The sequence below is a fragment of the Nasonia vitripennis genome (assembly GCF_009193385.2).
Source record: "Nasonia vitripennis strain AsymCx chromosome 1 unlocalized genomic scaffold, Nvit_psr_1.1 chr1_random0005, whole genome shotgun sequence".
NCBI lineage: Eukaryota > Metazoa > Arthropoda > Insecta > Hymenoptera > Pteromalidae > Nasonia > Nasonia vitripennis.
In genome coordinates this window covers 3,691,144-3,718,872 of record NW_022279591.1, presented here as the reverse complement: position 1 = coordinate 3,718,872, position 27,729 = coordinate 3,691,144, and the positions used below count along the sequence as shown (strand labels likewise).

The window sequence follows — 27,729 nt, the reverse complement described above, 5'->3', positions numbered from 1 at the left end:
TGTTTTAAATATTAGACCTTTCAAATATCTCTTTTGGTAATCTACTCAGTAGTATGCACACGCTGTCAAGGCACCGAGCTCTACTCTAAGATCCGGGATCTGATCGAGGAGGGGAATGAAATATCGCTGGCATCGGTGCCTCTATATGCCTTCATAAATGATTTTTTATTTTAAGAAGTGCACGCTAGTGGCCTAGCGACCGGGCGCATTACTACTGGCGCGGTGGGCTATAGTAGCACCGTAGAGCGGGTTGTGCGATAAAGCCTACGGGTGAGATATAACAAAATGTCTTAAAACATTTCTAAGATATTTTAAATATTTTTTTTTATTAAAAAATGAATAAGAGCTAATGACATGCCTCAATTTTAGATGCTCCAATATCCTTCAGATCACGCTCAGCATCATATTTCAAATCATTTGATACGGAAATCCAAATCGCTCGTTTTCTACCTTTTAAATAATTTTCAAATATAATCCCAGCAATAGTTCGGCCTTTACCAACGCCTGCGCCATCACCTATTAGAAATCCAGCTCGTGAACCATCTGGTAATAGATGCTCATGTTGTTGCGATGCATAAGTGATTGATTCAAGTTGAAGTGCAGATAAGGCACCTGATAGAATAGTTTCATCTGGAATAGAGAACTTATACCAAACATCTGTTGGTTCAACACTTGATAACGATGCAGTTTCAACGACGGGATCAGGATGCTTACGGCCAAGTTTTACTGAAAAAATAAACATGCATCAGACATTTTCAAACAAATTGAATTAAATACTAGAAGAGAATAGAAAATTGTGTATGAATATATCTCAAATTCAATATATTCCTTTTTCTTTCCATCCACTCGTCTTATATTCTACGACGTGTGCTTAGGTGAACCATACGTGTGTGGCTAGAGAAAGAGTAGTTATCTGCTAGCATTAGTTTTAACGCGCACGCATGCAAAATTCTAAAGAGCTTGTTAGTCAAAGAATTGCCATGGCAAAGATTGTTGCTCTGCTCCCGCTCTCTTCCTACGCGGAGAGAAAATTTTTACTTTTGCGGCACGGTACTTGTGTATACTATCATGCCATGATAATTTTTAGTAATTGAAGCATTGATTTAAGTATTAAAAACAAGTGTGTTTTTAAAGAATGATATCAAATCTCGGAAGCTACTAAAACAAGAGTTTGATTTTACTGTATCATATAGCACTATGCTCTGAATGCACGCTGATATATTATGCATTTATTACAAGCGAGTCATGGGATCATACCATACGTCGCTTGTTATCGTGCAAAGAATAGGTGCATGTGTGGATGCGGAACAATCGCGCACGTATCGTTGACGGTCCCGTTTGAGCCAATTTTTTATTTGTGCAATTCTTTTTTAACAAAATATATTTATTTATTATAACGTTTTCGTAACTAAATAAATTATGGAATTTAGATAAGTTTTGTTTGAATGTATTGTAATTTTGTTTAAAAAAAACGAGGTTTTTGAAGACGCTCATCAGGAATTGTAAAATCGATTATTTAATCAACATTACATTTAATTAATTATTTAACAAATTATTTAATTAGGGAAAGAGAGAGAGAGAGAGAGAGAGAGAGAGAGAGAGAGAGAGAGAGAGAGAGAGAGAGAGAGAGAGTCGTACTTTACGACACGGCATGTATAAGCGCCCAAGCGTAGCAAGTACGCTTAACGCCGTGCTATGAAGATTAGCTTATGACGCGTGTATCGTACGATATTTTATAGCACTGACTAGCTTAAATCCGCTGGCACGCCTATCCATAGCATTAGCTGTCCTTTTTTACGTCGTGAGGTTTAGTTAGCGTCCGAGCGTAGCGAAGGTGATATGCACGGTGTAATAAAGAACTACATATGCCACGGATCGGTGTGACATGAATGCGGATTTATGCTACGCAGTGCTATAAAATAAATTATTGCAAAATCGAACTTGTTTAGAATTTCATCCGAGAAACACATTTCACTTAAGGTTTTAAGAATTACTGATCACGAATCTAATGTGAAAATAAATAAACCTAAAAACCCAAAATCAAATGTAATTCGGGAAAGTTCTGGAACAGCGCAGAGAGAGAGAGAGAGAGAGAGAGAGAGAGAGAGAGAGAGAGAGAGAGAGAGAGAGAGAGAGAAAGAGAGAGAGAGAGAGAGGGGACATATAAACGTCTCGTCTCTGAAATCGGATCGGATCGGATATCAAGTTAAGAATTATTTCTCCAATTTAAAATTCCAAAGAGTTTACCACGTGGTCTGGGTTTTAAGTATGTTTGGCATAGAGGCGGTCATTTTCTGGCTAAAAAACAAGACGGGGATATATCACATTTGTTTATGACAACAGCAGACCTGCACGCGATTGCTGCATCTTATGACAGTGCTAATATTAATGTAAATAATATTGGCACTAGTATAAATGTAAATAATATTAGCACTTGTATTAATGTAAATAGACTGACAGCGGTACAAGACGGTGATGTCGCAAACGACGCTGAACCATCGTGCAAAGAAGCGTAAAAACTTCCTAGTGAGGTTTGACTAGACGTAGGGAAGGCGAAAGAGACAGAATGCGAGGAATTTTGGGCGGGATTTTAAAATGCAACATCCCTAAACAAGCATATGGAGATGTTTCGCCAATTTCTGGTGACTGCTCGTCCCATTCATCATCTCTTCGGCGTGGCTGAGTCGCGTTTCGGGCCAAACGTCGACGGTGTATTCGCTCAGGTTAACAGTTAGTCGGTTCTTCGGCAGGACAGGAATACCCAGGGAGGAGGCGTTGCGCTTTTTATACATAATAGCTACAAGGCGACTTTGTTGTGCTCATCACCAACGACGCAAGACGAAGGCAAACCAGGTATTCCTGAATATCTTATGTGTAGGGTGCAAAAGGGTAAAATGCCTCCTATTTTTGTTGCGGTTATTTATAGACCACCGGGTATCTCCTTTACGGGAAGTTCCGATTTAATAGATAAGCTAAGATTACACGCGGTAGATTATGACCATCGAATAATCACGGGGGATCTGAATGCGAATATGCTGTCGGCGTCTCAAGACGCGAACTTCATCAAAGACCTTGCCTGCGAGTTAAATCTAAAGTTGGTTGATCATGGCGCGATTCACCACGTTGGGGAGTCTCACACATGGATCGACGTGATACTCACTGACAGCAATGAAGCAGTGCTCGATGCGAACAACATGATGGCGACCTTTCCAAGCAGACACGATATCATCGATGTCACAATTAGGGCCCCAAAGTCAAAACCCCCAGTCTTGAGTCCTTTCTTTTATAGAGATTTTAAAGCCGTCAGGCAAGAGAAGCTTCTGTCTCTTCTCGAGGCTTGCGACTGGTCGAACATTTGCTGTACGCCGATGACCTGCAAACCTATACTCAGGTGAGGAGGGACGATCTGAGTGAGAGAGTGGACCGCATGTCGTCTGGGGCGCGTGCAGTGTCGGCATCTGAGAATGAACTCCGCCTCAATGTTGGGAAAACTAAAGCTATTATTTTTGGTTCGGATTATAACATCAATAAAGTGAAAAGTCTACAGCTGCCTGGCATTGAGGTCGCAGATGGCGTATTCGTTCCCTTTGTTGACACAGTAACCAATCTCGGTGCTATAATGGATTCAAAATTGACGTGGAAACCGCAAGTGGATGCGATTAGCCGAAAGGTTAATAGAGCTCTTTACAAACTCAGATCTGTAGAGAGCTGGAGAAACTTGGAATTTCTGCCACTAAGGCCCCATTACCATCTCGATTTACCATAGATGAACTCAAAAGGCATTTCAGCGCGATCTCCAAAGATCCGTTGGCCCCTGCCGTTGAGGATTATCTTCTCATCCTGGAAAGTCTTGACCTCCCGGAACACTTCGAGTTTAGCACTATAACGGAATCGGACGTGTTGACTGCGGTATCGCACTTCGACACTCAGGCTAGGGGGAGTGACGGCATCTTACAGGTCGTTATTTCAAAAGCATTGCTGGTTCTCGCTTTCTTACTAAGTCAAATCTTGAACCTGTCCCTGAGCGAGCCCTGTTTCCCCTCTGCCTGGAAACTGTCGCTTGTGCGCGCACCGAACAAAGTCAGTTCGCCAACAGCCGTGACTGACTACCGTCCGATTTCACTTCTCTGCTTTCTATCCAAGGCCCTGGAGTGGCTGGTGTACAGGCAAGTCTCAGAATACCTTGAATCAAGGTTCCTACTAGATAATCTTCAAACAGGCTTCCGCACTGATCACAGCACTCAGTGTGGCCTAATTAAGCTAACTGATGATGCCAGGGCCGGAATAAACAAAAAGAAAGTAACACTTCTCCTTCTCTTTGACTTTAGCAAGGCGTTTGACACTGTGTGTCACGTTAGGCTCCTGAGAAAGCTATCCACCATCGGCTTCTCAAAGCAGGTCATCCGCTGGTTTGCCTCCTACCTCTGGGAGAGAGCAGGCCGTCGTTGGAGACAATAGCAAACGTTCCTCCCCTCGGCGTCTTAACATCAGCATCCCGCAGGGGTCCGTTCTGGGTCCCTTGCTGTTCGCATTGTACATCAACGACATCGGTTTCTGCCTTGATTCTGATGTTTCCCATCTCATCTATGCGGATGACTTGCAAATTTACAGTCAAGGCCACCTTGAGGAGCTCGATTCTTTATCAAACAGGATGAGTGCTAATGCCGAGAGGATAATGGGCTGGGCTGCACAGAACAGGCTAAAACTCAATGTTAACAAAACCAAAGCAATTGTCCTGGGCTCCCCCTACTACATAAATGCACTACCTTCAATAGCTAACACCTATATCAACATTGGGGAGCCCAGGTCAGCTTTGAATCTTCTGTGCGTAATCTGGGATTGGTGCTTGAACCTAAACTCACGTGGAATGAGCACGTTACACAAGTGTGTAAGCATGCTCACTCGCTAATGTAAAGGCTTTACTTTTTCAGAAAAAGTACCAATCTCAGATTGCGCAAGCACTTAGTACAAGCGCTCCTGTTTCCCCTTATAGACTACTGTTCTCTTGTATACTGTGACCTGGCGCAGGAACTCGACTTAAAACTACATAGGCTCGTGAACACGGGGATTCGGTACATCTATGATGTAAGGAGAGATCTCCTATACAGGCGGGAGCTGCAGTGGCTTACCACTGCCGGATGCAGGAAGTATTTCACTGTTTGTTTCTTACGAAAAATGTTTAACACTGCCGTATCATCATACGTACTGGCCTACTTTGACTTTCGCGTAGCACTCCGGCCTGTTAGGGGGGAAGTGACACCTCTGGATATCCCTACTTTCGCGACGGGGACGCTGAGGAACTCGTTTCATATCAGCGCCTCATACCTATGGAACAACCTGCCATCACACCTCCGTAACACTACGTCCATCGCAGTATTCAAGAAGCTAGCTAAACATTACTTTTTCGAACTCGAAAACGCATAAACACATAAACATAGTGTACACAGTCACGCACACGCATACACTTGCTCATTCTCGCTTAACCCATCTTCACCTCAGCATACTTTCACACTACACACCTACTAAAAAAGATACCTCAAACTTATTATTTTTGTACTTTTACTACTCTGCTGTACATACTGAATCGTACAACATAATGTGCGCAAATAAAATTAATTAATCTACTCTAATCTAATTTCTACTTCTTCGCCACGAACTTCCACGGGTACTCCCTGCTCGCTCTTCGCCGGGCCGTAGGCGGACGCCTGCTGCTGCCACGCCGGTACTCGTCCAATTGGGTGCGGGAAGTCTGTTGTTCCAGCTGCCGGGACCGATCAGCGGCCTCGACCTTCTCTCTCTCTCCAATTACTCACGCTTCAGGCGCAGAGTCTGAAACCTCTCCAAAACCTTTGTTTTCCGCTGACGTTTGTCCCAGCGACGGATCTCCTAAGCCCTTCGGGTAGTGCGAATGGCCACCTGTTTTTCTCGGCAGTCTTGGATTCGCGCCTCCCAGACAGCGGCCTCAGGGTACGCGTTCTCGCCGGCCCGACGGCGGTACTCGTCAAACCGACAGGATACTGTGACTTCCCAATCCTCCAGGCCCTGGATGTCCCAGTGCAACCCCTCCAATTCTTCCTCGACGGCCTCACAATCCGCGTCTAAGGCTAGTCCAGCGCACTGGTGGACGTGGGGCTCTCTTGCTCGCCTTGCGCGTCCTCTTTCTTACTCCGCTCCTCTTTCTTCGGCTCGACTCTAGCCACCTCGACGACGGTCTGGACCGACTCGTTGAGCTCGTCGTCGCTCGTGTCATTCTCACTGGCGCCTCCCAGACGTACAGCGTCTGCGTAGTCTCGCAGATACTGCGACTCGAGCCCAGCCGTTCAGGTGTCGATGGTGGCCGAGAGGCTTCATCCGCGGGCCTCGCACGTGCGGGCTCAAAGCTTCGCGAGTGTCCACTCCTGGTCCGGATCCATCTTCTTCTGCTAGCTGTTTGGGAGAGAGGGGAGGAGAAGAACACAGTGATTATGATGATGTTATAATATTGATTGTGAGGGTGATTGATGATTCTTGACATGGCGCTGTGCGCGGGCCCGTCGCGGTGACATACTTACCCTGCCTTGCGGCAGGCGGTTCTTGGAGTCTCGTGGCCACCCTGGTTTTCGCTTCTCGAACTTTGTGCTTGGCGCCCTTCGCTTGCGTATCTCGTTTTTTGGGTGGTCGCCCGCGCTTGCGACGGAAAGAATCTATTTTCGCTTGCTAGCTCTCGTTTGCATGGGTTTCGGTCTCTCGTGACGTTACAAATCGGCTAGGCTTCAGTCCCTGCTCACTGTCCCCCGTCGCCGCTACAATTCCAGGCTCGAGCTCTTACTCGAGTACGCTTACTTCGGGCAGGGCACTCGTCGCCCCTTCGTTCGCGTCATCCCTAGGTGGTCGGGTTGCTGCGTCGTCTACTTCGTTATCTTCGGGACCGTAGTATTTCTAGAGTTCTTCGGCGGCTACTAGGTCTTCTACTTTCCTTTCAACTTTATGCAAGCTAAACGTGTTAGAGCCGACCTGTGCGATTATGGTGTACGGTCCGATAAAGGGTAGGACGAGCTTTGCTGCTACTTCTCCTGCTGTAGACGAGAATGTATGGCATTGCTTCCATATTAATTCGCCGACCCTGAACTCTTCAGGGCGACGTCGTTTGTCAAAGTGCGCCACCTGGCGATCTTGCGCTACTTGTGATAACTTCTTCGCTTGCTCGTGCAGGGCTGGGAGCCTAGCGAGCCGTTCTTGCTATTCGCTGATCGTTTCTCGTTCAATGGTCTGTCGGTCTTGCTCTCGTCTCAGTGATGCAGGCGCATTCAGCTGCCTGCCAAAGTATAGCATGGCAAACGGCACTCCTGTTACCGCGTGTACTGCCGTGTTGTACAAGAACGCGATCTTGTTCAAGTGTTCATCCCAGGTGCGATAGTTGACTTCAGCGTGCGTCGCTATCTTTTTTTCACCCTTTGATTAACCCTCTCCACGGGGTTTGTCTGTGGGTGATACGGTGGAGTATAAGAGTGCCGAATACCTTGTGCTGCCAGGTACTCGTCGATTAGTTCGTTCTTAAACTCTATACCGTTATCAGAGTGAAATACTTCTGGCGCTACGAAGCACAGTATGACTTGTTCTACGAATGCTGCTAATATGGTTTTTTCGTTAGTTTTCCGGAGAGGTGCACACTCAAACGATCGTGTAAAATGATCTTGGAAAATGAGGGCATATTTTTACCCTTTCCCTGTCTTTGGCATGAGACCTGTGATGCCTTCTGCCACCATTTGTTATGATCTTTGGATCACTCGCTTCTCCATTAAGCCGGGACATGGCCTCTGTTCGACCTTGCTCCGTTGGCACAATTGGCAGCGCAGCACGCAGACCGATACGTCTTTGTACATGCATGGCCACACAGTGATGCCACTCTCTTATAAGTTTTTTTGTGGCCAAAATTGCCTGCCGTTCGTTGGTCATGGCATTCCTTTAATACTTTTTCTCGCTTGTCTTTGGGCAAGTCCAACTTATATACCTTTTCATCTTCTTCGAGCGCATCCCTATGTCGGGATCCACTTTCTACTTGTACACCCCCCCCCACCCACAATTTTCCAGTCCGGAAACTTTGTAGGATTGACGCTGACCTCTGTGTACTTAGTGTTATACCACTGGTCTTGCAACGGTGGATCATGACTGAATTAATTAAATATGTTTTGAGGAATACCATGAGTTACAAAATATGATTTAATTACACTTATTACATTATGACTGAAATTGGCTGACTTGATTCTTAGACCCGAAGGCCGACAACCACCAAAATTTGCAAATTTGATCTCAAGTAATCTGAAAGTCTCTTCGTATACATTTCTGGATACCTAGCGAGTTTATAACTATTCGATTGTCAATTTCATGCTTTTGAAGATTTGTGAATCATCATTATTTCGTAGTAAACTTCAATTTTATTAACAGAATATTGCATTTAATTACATAATCTAAATTGATGCGTTTGTTTCAAGAACATTAATAAGATATATGTGTGTATATATATCAATATTAAGATTTTAATTCTGTTAGAAACTTTGTTGTAATTGTTTTAACTGATAAAAACTTGAAAATTTGCATAATCTTATCAAAATTTACAATAATATATTGTTTTAAGCTGGCCAAGACAATTAAAAACGAATGTAGCTACTCCTTAAATCACGGTTCTGTTGGAAATCAGTTGTCTTAAGAAATAAATCTTATATCCAGTCATATCAATCATCGTATTTTAATCTTTGACTCACAACAATATAGTGCAGTTATACCTAGACGATATCTCGTAAACTTCAAGGTCATCCTGACCACCAGAACATCATATTCAGAAGAAGAATTCTGAAAGGGATTGATATTTCACAAACTTTGATTTAAACATTATGCGCTTTATTTTGTTAGCGATATTAAATTCTGTATAGTATTCTCTGTGAGTCTAAAGTTTGTACCATTCCTATAAATGAAAAATTTTTAACCATACAACTTGAAATGTAATTATAATGAATGAAAAATAATTTGTAAGTTAGAAGTACCTCCGGAAAACTTCAATATACGTAAAAAAGTGCCGAATCTTCTTCCTGGTATATCTTGTAATTTTTGAAGACACCAAGCATATTTCGAACTTGTTTTCTTTTTTTTTTTTTTTATTGCTGATATTAATATCTCGCCTGGTTGGTTACTTATAGTTTGCAGATAGTCTGGATGTCTCGATAAGAAATCAGGTGCGACGATGTCCTTACATTATAGTCATAATGCACCGGCGTATTCTCGGACTTGAAATCTACAGCTGAACATGTATATCAGTGCTTTGTAATCAGTCTTTACCTACAGTTTTGCCCTTCTCAAATAATCATCGAATTTAGTGATACTGAAAAAATGGCTAAAAGCTCCTTTTCAGTCGTGAAATAGGCTATTTCACTGTTTTTTAAGGCTTCATTCCGTTTTCATTTAGATAAAGGGCTTCAGCGATCGCAAAGTCATTGCTATCAGTTCTTAGAAGATTAAGTTTAGTAGGGCCTGCGTGTGACAGTATGGCATTCTTTTACATAAATAATATAAATAATGCTTTTATTTTGTGTGTGTGTGTATATATATATATATATATATATATATATATATATATATATATATATATATATATATATATATATATATATATATATATAGACACACAAAATACACAACTACATAATATGTGTGTATGTATATATATACACACACACACACACAGTATGTAGTTGTTTTGAGCCAAGGTGGGATTCAGCTCCCCCCCCCCCTTGAGCCCTCTCTCAGTCATACTTCATTTGTTCCGGACGTAACCCAGGGCTACTAGGGATAGAAGCAAGTGCGACGTATTTATTTTTATTAGTATCTATTTTGCCTAGTAGTAGTTTTAGCGAACGTTTCTCCGTCATTTGGCTCCCATATGCGCGAATCGACAAGGCGACAATTCATATTGCGCGCGCTTGTTTAGTCGCGCGATGTTAGCTCGGCATGCAAGCGCGATGTTGCTAAGTCGTGCGCGGAGGCGCGCGTGAAACACTGCGCGTAAATGTAGACTATTTCGGGCTTGCGAGCAGTAAACAAATGTGCGCGGAGAACAAACTAAAGTATCCCGGTAAACGTATCGTGTCGACAAGCATCATCCAAACAATCAACTCTCATGGCTGGCACCTTCAATCTCCGCTTAACGTCCAGAAGCAGCTACACAGGAGCCTCCCAAGGAGTGGAGCAACTTGGCTAGGAGAGACCTCACCACGAACAACCGGATTCTGTCGTTTGATCTTGGTCACCGGAGATCATGCTCGACGCGTGCTTCACATCTCCGTACATCTCATGAATTTCTTCACGAGACTATAAAGACGCCGAAGCCGATATTCCTGCCACCGAATCCTCGGCTCGTCTACCGAACACCGTCCTCTCGCGCGACCATTGTAATTAATTGAAGTGATCAATAGTAGCAGGGGGACGTTTCCGCCAGACATGGGGCGTGGCCTACTGGCGCTAGCTGCCCAGGATGGCTGGCTGGGGGGACGTTATAGCCGACTGACGCTCGCGGACCGCCTGAGAGGAGGGGGTGGTTGGGTGGCTTGCGGCTGACGTTGCGTGAGGAGGGGGTGGTAAGGTGGCTCGCGGATGATGCTGCGTGAGGAGGGGGTGGTTAGGTGGATCGCAGCTGTCGTTGCGGGAGGAGGTGGTGGCTGGATGTCGCGGTTGACATTCGAGGCTGTGTATGTTTATTTATAATAATAATTTTCAAATAAATCATTTTTAAATAAATAATGGTGATTTTGGCGTGGTTAGTGTGGGAGTGTACAACGACTATTAGAGCCGTAGAGACGATATGAGATCTTATTATTAATAAATAATAATATGCTAAATAATAACTGAATAAATAAATATTATGCGTGTCGCACGCTCTCTACAGGCATATAAAATGCGTGTGGAGTATGGGAGTGAGTACTCGATTTCGTGTCTATATATTTAAATAAATAAATATCGTGTGTATGTTTATTTAAATGTAAGTGATTTATCGTAGCTACAGGGTTACGTGAGGCCTGTATCGGAGGATAGGGTTGGAGAAAGTGCGTGTAGAGAGTCGGAGTGGTGGCATCTGGCATCAAGGGTCTAGGCGGATCCTTGAAGCGCAAGTGCAGGGGCCTAGTACTTACTCAAGTGGCTGATTTTTCCTAGCGCACGTGTGCGTGCGCAGAGCGCGGAAGCGAATTAATTTAAAAATAACGGCAAATTTAAAGGGACGGTTTTACAAAAGTATTCGTCTAGTGTACGATAAAATAAGATGTACCAGTAGTAATTGTGTGCGCCCCTCGAGGGTAAACTACTGTATATGTACAATCCCACCGGTCTACACGCATACACTACGTGGAAGAAGCCAGCATTGCGCCGAACCAGCGTGAGTGAAGAAGAGAGCGAACCGCTGGGAGGGGGAAAACCGCGTCGTGCGGACCCGCTCTCAGCTCACCGATAAGCCGAGCATGTGTGGGTGAGAGTCGTTGTATGAGTATGCGAATTATTTAGCCAGAATGAGATAATGTAATTTGCAAATCGAAAATTATGTACTGAATGAAGGAGTGATACTGGCTCGCGAGAATGTGTTTCTGAGCAAAATGTTCTGTCTGAAAGCTTGTAAAACAACAATAAATTAATGAAGTATGTATAGCGCATGCGCGCAATTGTATGCGAGACCTCGTGTCGAAATTCGCCGAGGTGACTCGAACACTTGGGTACGAGACTTAGAAGAAAGCAGTTGAAGATTTGCAGGAAATAGATTAGGTTTCGAATCGCTGCCTAGAAGAGACCCCCCGGTAGTGCCGAGAGTCTAAGTAGTTTTTTTTCTATTGTTCGCGACGAAATTTTCAGAGTACGAGACATCACCAGTACGAGAGGAAAAGCTGTTTTTGCCGAGAAAGTTGAGGTAGAGAGTGTGATATCCGCATGCCTTTTTCATAGCCGTACTGCCGGGTATTAGATTTGCTCTAGTCGCGAAGCCATCGTATTTAACCGTCGGGAGGTTAGTTCGTCCTGAAAGTGTATTGACGAATGTAAGTTTGCCGCCGAATATCAGCCGACGTTTCGCTGTAACCACATAGTCAGTTAAAAATAAAAGAATTGTGATTTCAGTGTACTTAAATAGTGTCATAATTTTTCTCCCGACTTTAACCACGGTCGAATCTCCTCAGGGATAAGAAGTCTCCAATAGCCGGCAACGCGCTAGTAAATTCGTTGAAGGAAATTCGTCCGACCTGGCGCTCCTTCTTATAAATACGGTCGGACGATATTGATTTGTGACAGCATTAATGTGTGAATGGCGTAATTTCACGCCTGGATTTCCCCGAAATCCACATCGTTACACCACTGAGCACCACACGCAGACGAAGGTATGATGTCCGCATAAAGTTACTCGAGGCGGTAGTCTAAAGAAGCGGAGCTCGAGTCTAAAAATGCCATCCTTCTCTCGATCTGATGTAATTTTTATAAACTCGCCTGTGTCGATTGCTATACATCTCTTTGGCGTTTCCGTTGAAAGACAACATATCCATTTACCCATTCGTAAAACAGTAATCATTGTTTTAGGCTGAAAGTTTTTGAAAAAATTTGTATAAGTTATATACAGTTTGAGGTCTGGTTAAAAAAAATCTAGAATTTAAAAACATACCTGCAAGTTTTGTAAAGTTAATTTTTTAAACGACATTTCGTCCTTTGGATGAATTTTAAAATATTATCACAATGCTGGGAAAGAGGTGCAAACTGGTCAAATGTGCTCATCTCTTTTTCTAATTCCGAATACAATCCATCCTCTTCTACTAGTTGTACGTAAAAAGACAATGGACTGTTGAAAGATGTAATGCGTATGTATTTTGTTGTATTTTCAAGGTGAATAGGGTCACGGAACCCTGCACATGCTAGAGAGACCGTCGTCAACGCTTAGGCCTCCAGATGGGAGGGCTAACTACTGTTTACACCGAAAATGACTGGTGGCTTTACGAGCAACGTGCCCTTAAACACGGAAAGCATACGACTGGTGCGCGCGCACGCGCTTGTACATTATCGAAGACAGAGGCCTTTGAAGGACTCTACTCTATAGCGAATGGCTGGCGCCCCCAGCGTAAAGGACACAAATAAAATATATATATGCATATATATTTTATTTAATTATTTTATTTATTTAAATATATTTTTAGTAAAGCTTTTAAAATTTAGTAAATCAAAATTTTAATAAACTGCAAATTTTGAAAATTTTGGCAAATTTGAACATTTTGAGAAATTTTGGAAAATTTTGATATTTTGGAAACTGTTTCAACAGTTTTTAACGATCTAAAGCTTTAGTAAGGAGATGAACAAAAAAAATGAATCGATACATGTATTGTGATCAGGGACTCTCGCTCTACTTTTTGTGTGACGCTCGGAAAACCCCATTTTCGGTTTATAGGCGCCGAAAATGGTCTGTTTTATGCACGTGTTATAAAAAAGTCATTTCATGAATTTTCATAAAAATGTAATAAAAAGGTTATTTTATCCTTGATAATAATAACACTTTATACTTTTCTTTTGGTCACTGTGTTGAATCTTCAAGTTAAAACTGCAGAAAATTACTAGTCTTTCCTCCAAATGTCAAAATATTTAGTCCGGGAGCTCCAATCTGTGTAGCGGCTTTTTCTTCCATCACTGCAGTTTTCATGGAGTCCTTGGCCACTTTTTTACACACTTCACTGAATTGTTCGCTAATTGCATCATGTGCACACTGAGCCATGGGTATTAAGCAGTCCATCAACCCACAAAATAGATGATGACCAGCGTGTCCAAGTCCAAGAGCACGAAATATAACTACTGCAACTTTTCTGCATGAGTTAAAAGCTGTCAGCTGACCACACTCAATACACATTACTTCAATCTTGAATCGTAATCCTAAGCTTCGGATTTGCCAAGTTGAACTTTGCCATGGCATTGGTTGCGAATCAAAATTTCCTTAAGCGCAGGAAATAGAATGTTGATATCAATTAATCTATTCCTGATCTCAGAGGTAAATTCCGCTGATGGAGTTTGTATCTTATTTAATGAACTTAATGTCTTGACTTGTTGGCGGGTTCATCCTCACTCGTTACTCCTACAAATTTTCTTTGCCTTTTCTTGCCTCTTCCTCGAGAGTACTTCTTGTCTGGATGGGTACACGCAAACCTGTCCTTGCTATCTTGATAATCACACATATTTTCAAAATCACTGAACTTTACACTTTTTTAAAAAACTTCACTACTCTGCTTTTAGACAAACACTTCACTTTTTTTGAGGGGTTATAAGCTATAAGCTATAATCCAAAAAACAGTACAAACACTACTTACAATTGGATTAATTTAAAAACACTTTTAAAAAATATCAGTTTTTTTATGTATTAAAACATTAGCTGCGTTTAATCAGTGTAAAACATCCCAGGACTATATTAGCTGTGTTTTAGAATATTCGCTGTCTGATAGCAGAACAGCAGAACGGTCGCTCTGTCCTTATCTGCCTACAGTGGTGCGCGAGCAAGCAATATTTGAATTCAAATAAATGTCCCTACGTTTTGATCGGAGCCTTATATAAGAAGCGAAACTAGAAATTTATCTCGAAAATAACGCAAAAAAATCGTATTAATACGCTCAAATTTATTTACTAAAGCATGTATGCGGAGAATAATATACATATATACTACGGTAAAAAAATAGTTTATTTAACATTTACAATAAAAATTTCTTTCAGATTGGATTTATCAAACTTAAAATTAAAATTATAAGTTGCATTAGATAAAAAATGAAAAATACGCAATTTTACGAAAAAATGATAAAAACTTTGATTTAGTATTTAGCTTATAACTTTACGGGAAATTTTTTTTTTTTTTTGATAAACGGGTTTCAGCGGCGTGTTCTAAGGAAAATTTCCTGTTAAAATAAGGAATAAAATTTTTTTCGAAGTTTACAGGTGTTGTGTCCCCTTAAGCGTTTAATTATTGCTCTACGATAATCTGAAGCTAAGATAATTTTTTGTTTTCAAAAAATCATTGCGGCTTTGTTTATTAATATCAAGAGCTCAAATTTACAGTAAGAGTTAAACTATCATATCTCATATTTGAGCAACAATAAATGTGAATATTCAAGGTAAGTTGGTGACAAAAGCGACAGCGCGTTTTTGTAGAGAGCGAGAAACGCGTGCACCGCGGCTAAAATTTGGCCGAGCGTCTTATATTTAAAAAAGCGAGAACATTTCTCTTTTTCGAGAACTAATAATCCGATTTTGATGATTCTTTTTTTAATTAGGGGTAGAATCAAGAAAGAAAAAACCACGGTGTTAGATTGACAGGTGTTTACAACTCTACATCTGTAAGGAAACAGATAATATTTTGATGTTATATTCAATAATATGTATTTATTTACATTAGACCCTAACTAGAAAATGTTTACAGTAAAATGAAGGACTAAAAACTTTTGCACATCTATACTAGAAAGAAACCTAATAAAAATTTGTATATTAATAAAAGAATGGATGTTTTACGCATCCCCGGACTTTTTTGCGATCAACATTTTGCTTAAAAAATGTTAAAAAAATATATGTAAAAATTTTTACGGTAAGATAAAGGATTAATAACTTTCGCACATATATACCGCAAAGCAGCGAGAGCGAGAGCACACTGTGACGGTGAGTGGGGAGAGAGAGAGAGCGCAAGACTTAATATACGCGCGACAGATTCGTTCAGGCTAGCTTACTGTAGACTTGTTTTTGCTAGATCGCGTGAATTACTCCGAGAAGCTCTAAAACCAAAGTGTGTGCGACTTTCCCGAGACTACGGCTCAACACAGAGGTTCTTCGTGCGTCATCGCCTTGAGCCTGTCTACCTTGTGACTACGCGACCTCGCCTTCGAAGGAGACGTCCTGGGGCTTGAGCTAGTTCTTGAGAGCGAGTGGAATCGACGATCCGTAAGTGTCAGCTCTCTACCTCTCTTTCTCTCACTAGCTCTCTCCAGATCTCTGATCACGCCGTTTGTCTGCGCCTCGCACACCCGCGTGTGTGCTCGTGTAATACATTTTGGAGTCAACACAATATATTCACTTTTTATTCTACTTAAAGCTTGTGTTCGGCGTCGGTTATTTCCGTGAACCCGCTTCCCGTCTTCCCATAGACAAAGTTCCCTTGCGCCTCCACGAGCACGCGTATCACGATACACGTGCATGAAAGCTCCAGCTAATCATCACTCGACCTTGGCCGGTCCACTACGAGCCTCAAGACATTACGAGGGAAAGCGAGGTCTTGACTCGATTATCACGAGGTGATTGCCCCGACGGTAGTTGCACTGCACGCGGCTAACGTCTGCGTGACTGCTGCCAAAAACTCCATCCCGTTATAATATTTATAAAAGAATCGATGTGCTGTAGCTCCGGGCATTATTTCAATCAACTTTTCGCTAAAAAAATGTTTAAAAAAAAGAAGAAATATAAAATTTTTAACGATAGTGTGAAATGCTCACTTTTATTATATATCACAAACATTTTACAAGAATAAATTTGAACAAAGAGAAATGGACAAAAAATAAAAACTCTGAATTAAAAGTAAAATCAATATTATAGAGATAACGTCTTTCCCATAGGAATTTAGGGAGATTAGGCGCTTCGATTCCAAGAAACGATAAGAGAAAAATTAAGAACCAAGCATTGAAAAGAGTTATCAAACCCATGACGACGATAGGAGAAATATAATTAAATTCAAAAACCCATGAAAATTTATTAAAATTAAATAATAATGTTGTAAGCGCTCGTGAATATAAGCAAACGCGTACAATTAAACTTACAATATAAAATTAGTGAGGGCGCAATGAATCCCTCACAATACGAATAGTAAAAATAATTTATCGACAACAAAAAGGAATACTCTCTACCAAAAATGTTAATAATACAACAACGAAGTAACGATAAGAATGACGTTCACGAATGGAAAGTGGAGACAGAAAAGAGAAGAAGCCGAAAATTCAAGATAAGGAGTTCACGCATATATTCGCAGAAGGCGATGCCTCCATTACATCCATATGCAGCAAAGTATATGTAATATTACAGCAAGAATATGTAATATTACAACATGACAGGAGCATGTGTCCCAAAGCTGAGAAGTCATCGACATACGCAGCTTAATCCATGGCGAACGTACAGACCGAACGTGGAGCAGGTCGTAAGAGTCGCGATAAACCAGATAATGGAGCGCGAGAACACATCGGAAGGCGAGAATAAGATCGGTTGCATTACTAGAAGAGAAGAAGTTCTTATTGACTAGCAGCAAAATTCTGATTGCTCCACACTACTTCAAAATTCAAACGCCGAGAGGAGCACATATCCGTCGAAGCATCTAACTGGTCGAGTACTCACCCCTCCGGAAGATTAGAGAAAAAGGACCACAAAGAAGCTGAGGATATATAAGACCTGGGGCGCAAGTCGAACGACGCTAAATTTTTAAATTTACTTGGATCGTGCGAAAGCTCTTCCCGTTTCTCTATCGACTCTCGTACTTTTCCTTTCTCTTGAAATTATTCGTGCGGCACTTACAAATAAAATCCATCAAATTGTTTCTCGTGTAGTCGAATTGCGATTACAAACGCTCTTCGTTCTTTCACTGTTTTAAATAATTTTAATGCTCGTGTCTGTAACGAACTATCTTGTGAACCTAATAAACAAATCAAAGTCGATTAAGCAATTTTAAATGTGCATGTGAGTGAAATTATTTTGCGAGTATCCCAGCCCATTGCGTTGATCCAGTCCGAGGTCCCGTCGTACTATATAACTGAGAGGACGAGCAGGTAGCAGAGCCGTTCGAACCCGATAATAAAAGAAAAGGTAAGTGTCATTCAATACGGCAATAGTCCTCAACGTATCTCTCTCTCTTTCGCTATTTTCCCAATTTTTTAAATATTTTAACCGAGGGTTCCTCTCTCTTATTGACGTGACGGAAAAGGGCCACGTCCTAGAAATAATAAGTCCGCGCGCTAACTTGTCGTTCCAAAAGTGTTCTCGGATAGTTATCGCCTGCTGTTCCTCAGGATCGCGGAGATAGCTAAGCACCGTCGGCACTTATATTCTCTATATCGAGAGTAATTGTCACCTTCCGTGCTCCTATATTTTAAGTAACCGCGAAACTTTACTGTCCGATGAAGACCGCCGCGTCTAGGACATAAGAGTAGGATGAAGCGTTCACGTTTTTTGCTCATATATATCTAAAAGAAGCATAGTAAAATTATATGTTAACAAAAATATTTTCAGAGAAAATGGTTTTTTCTCTATCTGATTTTGTCCCTCGGTGGTGATCAAGAATATTGATTTGTTTGTATCGGTCTTCCCGAGGCAGGTTGTGTGGTGAGAAAGGAGAGAAAAAACTTTAAAACATGTTCTCTTTTCTTCTCAACGTTTCGACGGACAATGCCGCCTTCATCAGGAGAAATTATGGAGAAAATTGGTACAAAATTGTGTCGAAAAGCCGCTTTCCCGCCGCGCGGCGGGGGGAACGTAGGTGAACAGTGTGTCTCTCTCAGCTGTTAGATTCTAATTCGCTTATGCGGTAACGATCCTAGCGAAAGCGCGCTGCCTTGCAGGGGGGCGTTAGGATGCGAGAATGAAACCGTAGTGTGTCTGATGACGAGTTGACACTGTCCTCGTCAAAGTAGGAAAGCTCTCATACTTAGTTCTAGAGAGGTATGGGGGTTATCACCTATAGAACGACGGTCTCACCTGCGATCGGAACAGGATCCAAAGCGCGCGGGTTTAACATACTATCATGGCTCAAAAAAATCAAAACCAAACCAAAAGGGACTTAAGGGTCGAAACTTTGAATGTTCGCAGTCTATACGGAGCAGGCGTGTTTAAAGAACTGTAACGAGACACGAGTCTCGCATATGTAAATACGTGTAAGGCGGCCGCAATAGACGCGGCATGCGAGCGCAACGAACGAAAGGCGAATCCGCACGACGCGGAATGAGCGCACGCGCGCAACATTCGCAGGGCGAGTCCGCACGAGCACGGAGCGCGGTAGCCGGCGAGCGACTCCGCGACGACGCGCCAGGCGGCGCGAGCGGCGCACGCGGTGCGCCGTGAACGCACCTATACATATCCGCGCCGCGCGCCTTTATAAGGCGGATCGCGCGGCACGATAGGCAGTTCTACTCGAGCTCCACTCCGGGTAGTATCGTGCGCACACGTTACTACAAGGAACAGCGAGAGATAGACCTACGCCGACGAAATCGTCTCGTGAGCCCACGTGACGATTTGGTAGACGAACCGAAACCCGAAACTCCGAATTGCCATCGTGAGCAGACGAGGCAACCCGAAACACCCGAGCGACATCGAGCCTCGTCTACGTGAGCACACGTGGGCGACACCCGGTGACACCGTAAAATCCTAATCTACATTCCGACACATTGCTGCCACCCTCTGCCACTGTGAGCCCACAGGGTTAAGGGAGTAACAATAGTCGTGCGCTCATGTCCTGGTGAAACAAAGGTAATTCCCTGACCAACAAAGTCAGCCTTACGCCGACATCTCACGACTCGCTTTATCTCTGTGCGCACACAGGATAAAGGGAGGAACGAGACGAGCGACGAAGATTTGTGAAGCCGTGCGCACACGACTCCACCGTACCGAATGAATTCCTAACCTCACAATCCGCCACCGACCCGTCATACCGCCATCGAACCGATACACCGCAGCCGCGAACACCGAATCATTCTTGTAACGAATTCGCGTATATATTCTTGTAAATTGTCAACCGCGTTAGTTTAAACAATTCTATTTGTAAAGGCGAAGTATTTTTAACAAGACGCATAATTGATTTCTGTTTCAGCCGGGATTTAACAACTGATTCCAAATTGCTATTCTTTAATTAATAAATATATTTTGTTATTATTGAGAATATAAAAGCAGTCTCTTTTTTGCCCCTTTCCCCTATCCTGATCCTGGACCCGACTGACTATCCAGTCTCTTGGGGAAAGTTAAACCGTTACAGAACTCATAAAGGAAGCTGATAGGTACAATCTAGATTTGGTAGCAACACAGGAATTGCGGTGGCCAGATGGCGGAGTACTAGCATCGGGTAACTTCACGTACTTGTATGGGGCCGGGAGCGGGGGATCCATAGGCATCGGATTTCTCGTAAGCAAAAGCATCATATTCGGTTAAAAGTTTCAAATCCGTCAATGATAGGCTCTCGTACATCATCATCGAAGGTGAATATTATAGATATGTATTTATTAATGTACACTGTCCTACGGAGGACAAAGAAAAAGAAGCTAAGGATCTCTATTACGAAACTTTAGAGCAGGTAATCGACCAGTTCGCGTCTTACGACACAAGAATAGTATTAGGCGATTACAATGCTAAAATAGGTAGGGAGGCAATGTTTAGGCCTACTATAGGGAAGGAAAGCTTGCAGAAGCCAGCAATGATAACGGTATTAGGGTCATAAATTTCGCGGCAGCAAAAGATCTTATATTCAAAACTACGTGTTTTAAGCACAAGGACATACACAAAGCAACGTGGACATCGCTGGACGGGGCCACACAGAACCACATTTATCATTTTCTCATTGAAAAAACACGTCATACTAAAGTTCTCGACGTAAGGGCTTATAGAGGGGCAGATAGCGACTCGGACCACTTCCTAGTAGTATCCAAATTAAGAACTAGATTAGTAGCGAATCAAAATAGTAAGCGAACAAACAAGATAGAAAGCTTCGATATTGGAAAGCTACGAGATAGAACAGAGCGAATTAGGTGCCAGATAGAAATTAATAACAGGTTTCAAGCACTTGAAGAAGCAAACACATCGCCAAAGGGGAATGACGAACCGAATAGCTTATGGGGGACATCGAAAAAACGGTAAAAGAGGCCGCGAACAAAGTACTGGTTTGACGAAAGTCTGAACTCTGGTTCGAAAGTCGCAAAAAGGCTAAATTAGATAGCTTACACAATAGAAGCGATAGGACCGTAGAACAGTATTCTAACGTAAGGAAACAGGCGGGCGCGATCTACAGAAATAAGAAGCGGGAGTATCAAAAGAATCTTATTAGGAGAATAGAAACTAACAGTAAGGAAAATAACCCCCGCGAAATGTAAAGCGGGATTAACGCCATCAGAAAGGGTTTTAGGAGTAGAGCGCAATTGATTAAGGACGAAAACGGGGACCTCGTAACAAATGACAACGAATTACTGTCGCTGTGGAAAAACTATTTTGATAAATTAGTAAACGTGCACGAAAATAGCGAAGAATTAGGGGACGAAATTCACACTGCTGAACTCCACGTGGAGGAACCGAGTTACCACGAAGTAGAGGCCGCGATTATAAAACTGAAAAACAACAAAGCAGCGGGGAATGACTCTATACCAGCTGAGTTACTCAAATATGGGAGCGTGGAGCTTACTTTTAAAATCTATAAACTAGTATGTGCCATCTGGAAAAATGAATATTTTTACCGATTACCATTATACCGATTTTTAAAAAGGGGGTAAAGACAGACTGCAATAACTATAGGGGTATCTCACTTTTAGCGACGTGCTACAAAGTTCTGTCAAACGTAATACAAGCTAGACTCACTTCATTCGCGGAAGATATAGTAGGAGATTATTAGTGCGGATTTCGGCGCAACAGATCGACGAGCGATTAAATGTTTACCATAAGACAGTTGTTAGAGAAAAAATGGGAATTTTGCGAAACCATACACCAACTATTACTAGATTTTAAAAAAGCGTACGATTCTATTAAGCGAAGCAAAATGTATCAAATTCTAGTACTTCTCGGTGTACCAAAAAAACTCGTGAGATTGATTCAAATATGTCTGAACGAAAGCACGGGAAAGGTCCGAGTAGGCGGTAATGTATCAGAACCCTTCACGATACGCGATGGCTTAAAACAAGGGAATGAGCTCTCTTCGGTGCTGTTCAACTTAACGTTAGAGTATTATGATTATTATTACTATGAAGGGGGGACCACCAAGATCCCTGGCACTTAAGCTGTAAACCCATTGTACCACCCTTCGTCATGGCATCCCCTACGCAGGTAAGCCTGCCCTTCTCCAGAAGGTCAATATGGCTCCCGCGTCGAGTGCCCTAATCTCTTTATACGTGGGGAAAAGCTACCCCAAGCACTGATGTCTGAGCTGCGCAAACTTTTGGCAAACAGTCAGTACATGGGTAGGCGTTTCTTCCGCCCCCTCGCACCACCTGCATATACCCGTAGCCTCCTTCCCCATCTTCAGACCGTGGTACCTTAAGCGGATGTGCCTGGTCACTATCTGTGTCAGGAGTCGGGAGTTATTTCTGCTGCCTCCTGCGATGCACTTGGTCCAGCCAAATTGGTGTCCTGCCCCATTACCGCTTTGGCTTGTCTGCATCCTTGAGTTCCTTGCCATTCCTTAGTATGCTCCCTCTCAACCCAGCCCCAGATTTCGACCGTTAGCAGGCACCTTGCGGCACCTGTGTAGGGCTCCGGCCCGATTGGAGGGTTTTTAGTTCCCAAAGCTGCAAGTCTATCTGGTATTTCGTTACCCCTGATCCCGGTGTGCCCTGGGACCCAGAGCAGCCTAACCTTGTTGTTGTGAGCGGTCAGCTGATTTACAACCACTTTGGACTCCCAATCCAGTCTGGAGGTCGTCCTATGAGCCATAAGTGCTCTAAGTGCCGCCTGACTGTCTGAACAAATGGTGATAATTCTATCCCTTGCGCCGAGTTCAATGTTCCTCTGAGCGCAGGTCAGAATAGCGTATATCTCGGTCTGGAAGACCGTAGCATACCGCCCCAGGGAAAAGAAGGTTCCATCCCTTTGGCAGTAGTACCCCGGCAGTTCCTGGTAGACTGTCCCTGCGGGCCTTTCATTCTTCTCTTGTCGGTATCACGACCCCGTATCTTCTTTCAAAGAAGTAGCGCGGGATCATCATATCAGTTTTGATTGAAAATTCTGGCAAGAGACCCACCCCACCCAGCAGCCGGGTGTGCCTCGTGCCCATTGTCCGTACGCATTGAGTCTGTGCGCTGCCTTAGCAGCCATCCCAATGATAGTAAGATGGAGTGGTTCCACCTTCACATGGATTTCAAGTGCCTTGGTAGGCGTGGTTCTATAGGCCCCTGTCGCCCCCCTTAGCACCTGTCCCCTGAGTTTCTCTAGCGCTGCCCTAGCACCCGCCAGCTCCGTCCTTGGCCACCTGACCAACGCGGCGTAGGCCAGACGAGGTACCAGGACGGCCCTGTATAGCCACAGTATAATCCGGAGACTTAGTCCCCATGTACTGCCAAATGCCCTGCGACATGTCCAGAGAGCCACCAGGAATTTATCGCACTGGGCCGTGAGATGCTTCTCGCAGGTTAACTTTTTATCCAGAACAATCCGGGTTAACCGAAAGTCCCGTCGAGCAGCACCATCTCTCCACTTTCCTTAATGCAAGCTACATGGCGTCCATGGCTGCGCCAATTTCACTTCCTTTTATCAGTATCAGGAAATCGTGCGCGTAGGCTTGAGCATAGCAGCCCCACCCATTCAGCGCTTCCAGTAGCCCATTTGCCACCAGGCACCAAATGGTGGGATACACCATCCCGCCCTGCGCGCATCCCTTACTGACCTTGCCGGAGACCGTTACGGTTCCGAGACTCGAGATCACAGTCCTGCGTGTAAGCATGTCCTGAAGCCATTTTATTAATGGTCCAGGCATCCCATGTAGTCCTGCCTCTTTGACAACTGCTTCGATAGAGGTGCAGTTAAACGCTCCCACTATGTCTAGAAATACTCCCACCATAACCTCCCCCCTTTCCAGCTGCTCCTCAATGCGCCAAACCGCCGAGTGTAAGGCAGTCTCTGTAGAGAATCCCGCCTTGTACGCATGCTGGTTAGGGTGAAGGGAAAGCACGGTTAGGATATCGTCTTGAATAAATCTATCCACCAATCTTTCTAGTGTCTTAAACACAAAGGAGTTAAGACTTATAGGTCTATAATCCTTGACGGTGGTGTGACTTGACTTCCCTGTCTTAGGAATAAACACAACCTTGGCCGTTTTCCATATTTCAGGTACATGAGCCAAAGCTACACTTGCTCTGAAGAACTTTACTAAGGGGCCAACCAGTTCCTCCAGCCCCTCTTGAAGGAATGCCGGGTAGATTCCATCGATGCCCGACGCCTTGAAGGGTTGAAAGTTCCTTATGGCCCACTTGACCTTTTCCGGTGTGACGACCTTCGCCGCCAGATCCCATGCCGCCCTCTGCTGCCTATTCCTACCCGAGCTCTCATCCCTCATCTCATGGGAGAGCCGAAAGCCCGGGAAGTTGGCTTCCAGTAGTTTTAAACACTCCTCTTCCGAGGTTGTGTATTCTCCTGTTGGCAGTCTGATTGCTTCAAGCCATACCTCAGGATTTTTCGCGAGTATCCGGAGGAGTCTGGCCGCGTCAGGATATCTCTCGATATCCTCGCTGTAGTCCCTGCATCCCTTGATTCTCACCGCGTTGATGCGGTTTTTATATAGCCTCTGGGCTTCTCTGTGAATCCGCCAATCGACACTATTGCGAGTATTCTTGGCCCTGTTAAAGGTCCTCCCCGTTTCACGTCGCAGATCCTCTAGCTCCCGGTTCCACCATGGGATACCCCATGTTCCCTTTGGGATGGTCCAGGGACAGCTTCTCTGGAAAGAGATGTTTACTATCTCACCTAGCTCAAATGCCCAGTGATCAAGCTCATCCGTTGTTCCAAAGATTGGTTTGAAGGATTGAAGCTCGTTCCTAAGGTTTCCCCTAAAGAACGCTCAGTCTGTTTTCCTGAGTTAGATACCCGCCAGCTGCCCACCCATCCCTCCATTCCAACTGTGCACAGAGTTAGGTCAATCACCTCACTTCTAACCGAATTGTAAGGTAGGTTCTCTGCCCCTGTTCATAATACACAGACTCGTCGTTACCAGATACTGCGGCAGTGTGTCGCCCCTGCCGTTAGTATCCGAACTGCCCCAAACTATGTGATGAGCATTAGCGTCGGATCCCAGTATAAGAGGAATGCTTCGCTGTCTGCAGTGTTCAACAAGATCTTGTACCTCCCTTGGTGGGGGCTCTTCCTGAGAGTCGTATGGGAAGTAGCCAGAGGCCACCTGGGAACGCTGCACGTGGGGTCTCTACAGATCCGACCAGCACCCCCCAGATCCCTGATCCTCCCCGCGACTAGCCAAGGTTCTTGTATTAGTCATATGCCTGTGTGCGTCTTAGCCATGCACCTGACCAGTGCGGCCGAGACGCCTTTGCTATGATGCAAGTTTATTTGTGTAAACACTATCTCGTCGCCAGCCATGGTGATTAGGACGGGACAGTCTTGCTCTGTTCGCGCTGCCCCCGGGGACCCTCATCAACCCTGACGGTAATCCGGCCCAGGCCCCAGTGTAGTTGAAAATTGCGCTGCCGGAGCAGCCTTACCGAGGTTTCGGGTATGCTGAGCACCAGAAAGGTTCCACAGTCTGGCCCCTCCCTGCTTTCGGTACTCAGCACCCTCCACCTACTAATCAACAGGTCCGGATGCCTGTGACTCAGTCGGCTCAGAACCACTCCCGGCTCAAGCCTGTTTCCAGGCACGCGGAGAGTGGCCCTTCGAGGCTTCTTGAGCTCAGACATCCCGACCATGAGGAGCTTTGCGCCCTTCCAAGGTCTTAGCCGGGGGATTATCTCCTCCAGCCAGTCCCTCGAAAAGGTGTTGCTGGCTACCACGACGATGGACCCCTTTTTCACGAAGAAGTCATTGAACTCAGGCCACGGTCCATTGGGGATCTTATCGATCTCCGTCTGGACCGCCTCGCTGACGAGTGCCAACTGCTGATGCGTCAGCTCCTCGTCAGGATATCCCTCGCACAAGATCGCCCTCGTGAGGGGGTCCACCATCCTGGCAGCCATGATTTCAGGCTTCACGTTGGGTCGTTTTCTGGCGGTTTGATTCGCCGGCGGAGTCGAGTCGGCGTCCTTGCGCCGCTTAACGCCTGGAGCTCTTCCATCCCCGCCCGCTGACCCGGCCGTCAAGTTGTTAGGGAGAGAGGAGGGGACAGACCCAGAGCTGGGACACGTAGCATCCCTTGCTCCAGGAGCCCCCGCCTCCCTCTCCCGTTTTCGCCTCTGGGCCTCTTTTCTCCATTGTGCTCTTGCGGAGGGGTGCATCTTGGGTGGGGTTGACACAAGACAGGGCAGCGTGGAAGGCTTGCGTAGATGAGGCGATGAACTTTCAAGTTGCAAATGCCACTTGAAAAAAACAAAATTAATGGCGATTACCCAGCCAATCAATATAAAATTAATGTTTTGATAATGTATTATTCATGGCGATTACTCAGCCAATCGATATAGAATTTATATTTTAGATATGTATAATTAATATCAATTACTCAGTCAATCAATATAAATTAATGATTTAATAATGTATTATTAGTAGCGATTACTCAGCCAAGCAATATATAATTTATATTTTATTAATGTACTATTAATGGAGATAATAATTAACTAATACATAAGTTAGATTTCCGTAATGTGCCATTAGTAAAGATACCTTAGCCAATCAATATATTATTTAAATTTTGGTAATGTATCATTAGTAGCGATTATTCGACCAATCAAAAAATAATTTAAATTTGAGTAATGTACTATTAGCGGAGATAACGCAGAGTTTAGTAATGTACTAATAGTGATGAGTTCTCAGCAAATCAATATATAATTTATACTTTAGTATTGTTGTATTAGTAGCGATTACTCAATGAGTCAAAAGATACTTCATAGTTTAGTAATGTTTTATAATTAATATAATTAATGTCTGAATATTTTAGAATAGACTATGTTTTTAGTGTAAATTTACATTTCGTCGTTCAGTTTTTGTTTTTTACATTCTTTATTTGCAATATTTTTATTATTCATGTGTCAGATTCATCATTTAAAAATTTTTAATTTCTCTTTTGATGTTGTTCTTGATAATGCAACATATAACTGACCGTGACTAAATATTGGAGTGGATAAATATAAAACAACTTTGTCAAACGATTGGCCTTGAGATTTATTTACTATCATAGCAAAGCTACCAAATTGTGTTTGTCAATTTGTCATCTGCGTCACTTTGGATTCGATCATCAATATAGTATATATAGTGGTCTCCATCTATTCTTTTAACTATAATTTCATTTATTTTAAGTACTTTCGAACTTAACGGTGACAATATCACTTTATTTTTTAACGTCGAATCATTAGGATCAATATAATAACCAAAATTTTCTGTCATTAAATCATTTTCACAAATAAATTGTTTTGGTATTTCTCTTATATTATTTTGTAACCAATTTTTAAATTTATTATCTGGATTTTGTAATCATAGATTCTCACTTAATGATAGTCTTGAAAATTCTGACCATACAAAACTCCTTTTTACACGTTTTCAAGGATTTTTGTTCTGTTTCTATGCCGTCTATAGGCAGGGTTTGTCTAAAGTCACCAGATGTTACAATAACTTTCCCTGCAAAAGGAAGGTCATTTTTACATATATCACGAAAACATTTATCAATTGCTTCAAAAGTATGTTTTGAAACCATTGATATTTCATCCAAAATTATAATTTTTACATTTTTAATAAGTTCATCATATTTTGAATTAGGACATCTATTACACGTTGTTTGTTCATTAATATTTAATGGTAATTTGAAAATACTATGGACAGTTTTTCCATTAATTAATAAATTAG

At 43.2% G+C, this 27,729-nt stretch overlaps 1 protein-coding gene across 7 annotated transcripts in view; it reads right to left on the bottom strand.

Annotated features, from left to right (window-relative positions):
- LOC103317675 (protein strawberry notch) overlaps positions 1-27,729 on the bottom strand; it is a 340,816-nt gene that overhangs the window by 267,777 nt on the left and 45,310 nt on the right. For all 7 annotated transcript variants that reach the window (XM_031920743.2, XM_031920738.2, XM_031920751.2 and 4 more), the window contains one exon: positions 359-726. In XM_031920743.2, the coding sequence (XP_031776603.1) occupies positions 359-726 (368 nt within the window). The remainder of the gene's footprint in view (positions 1-358; positions 727-27,729) is intronic.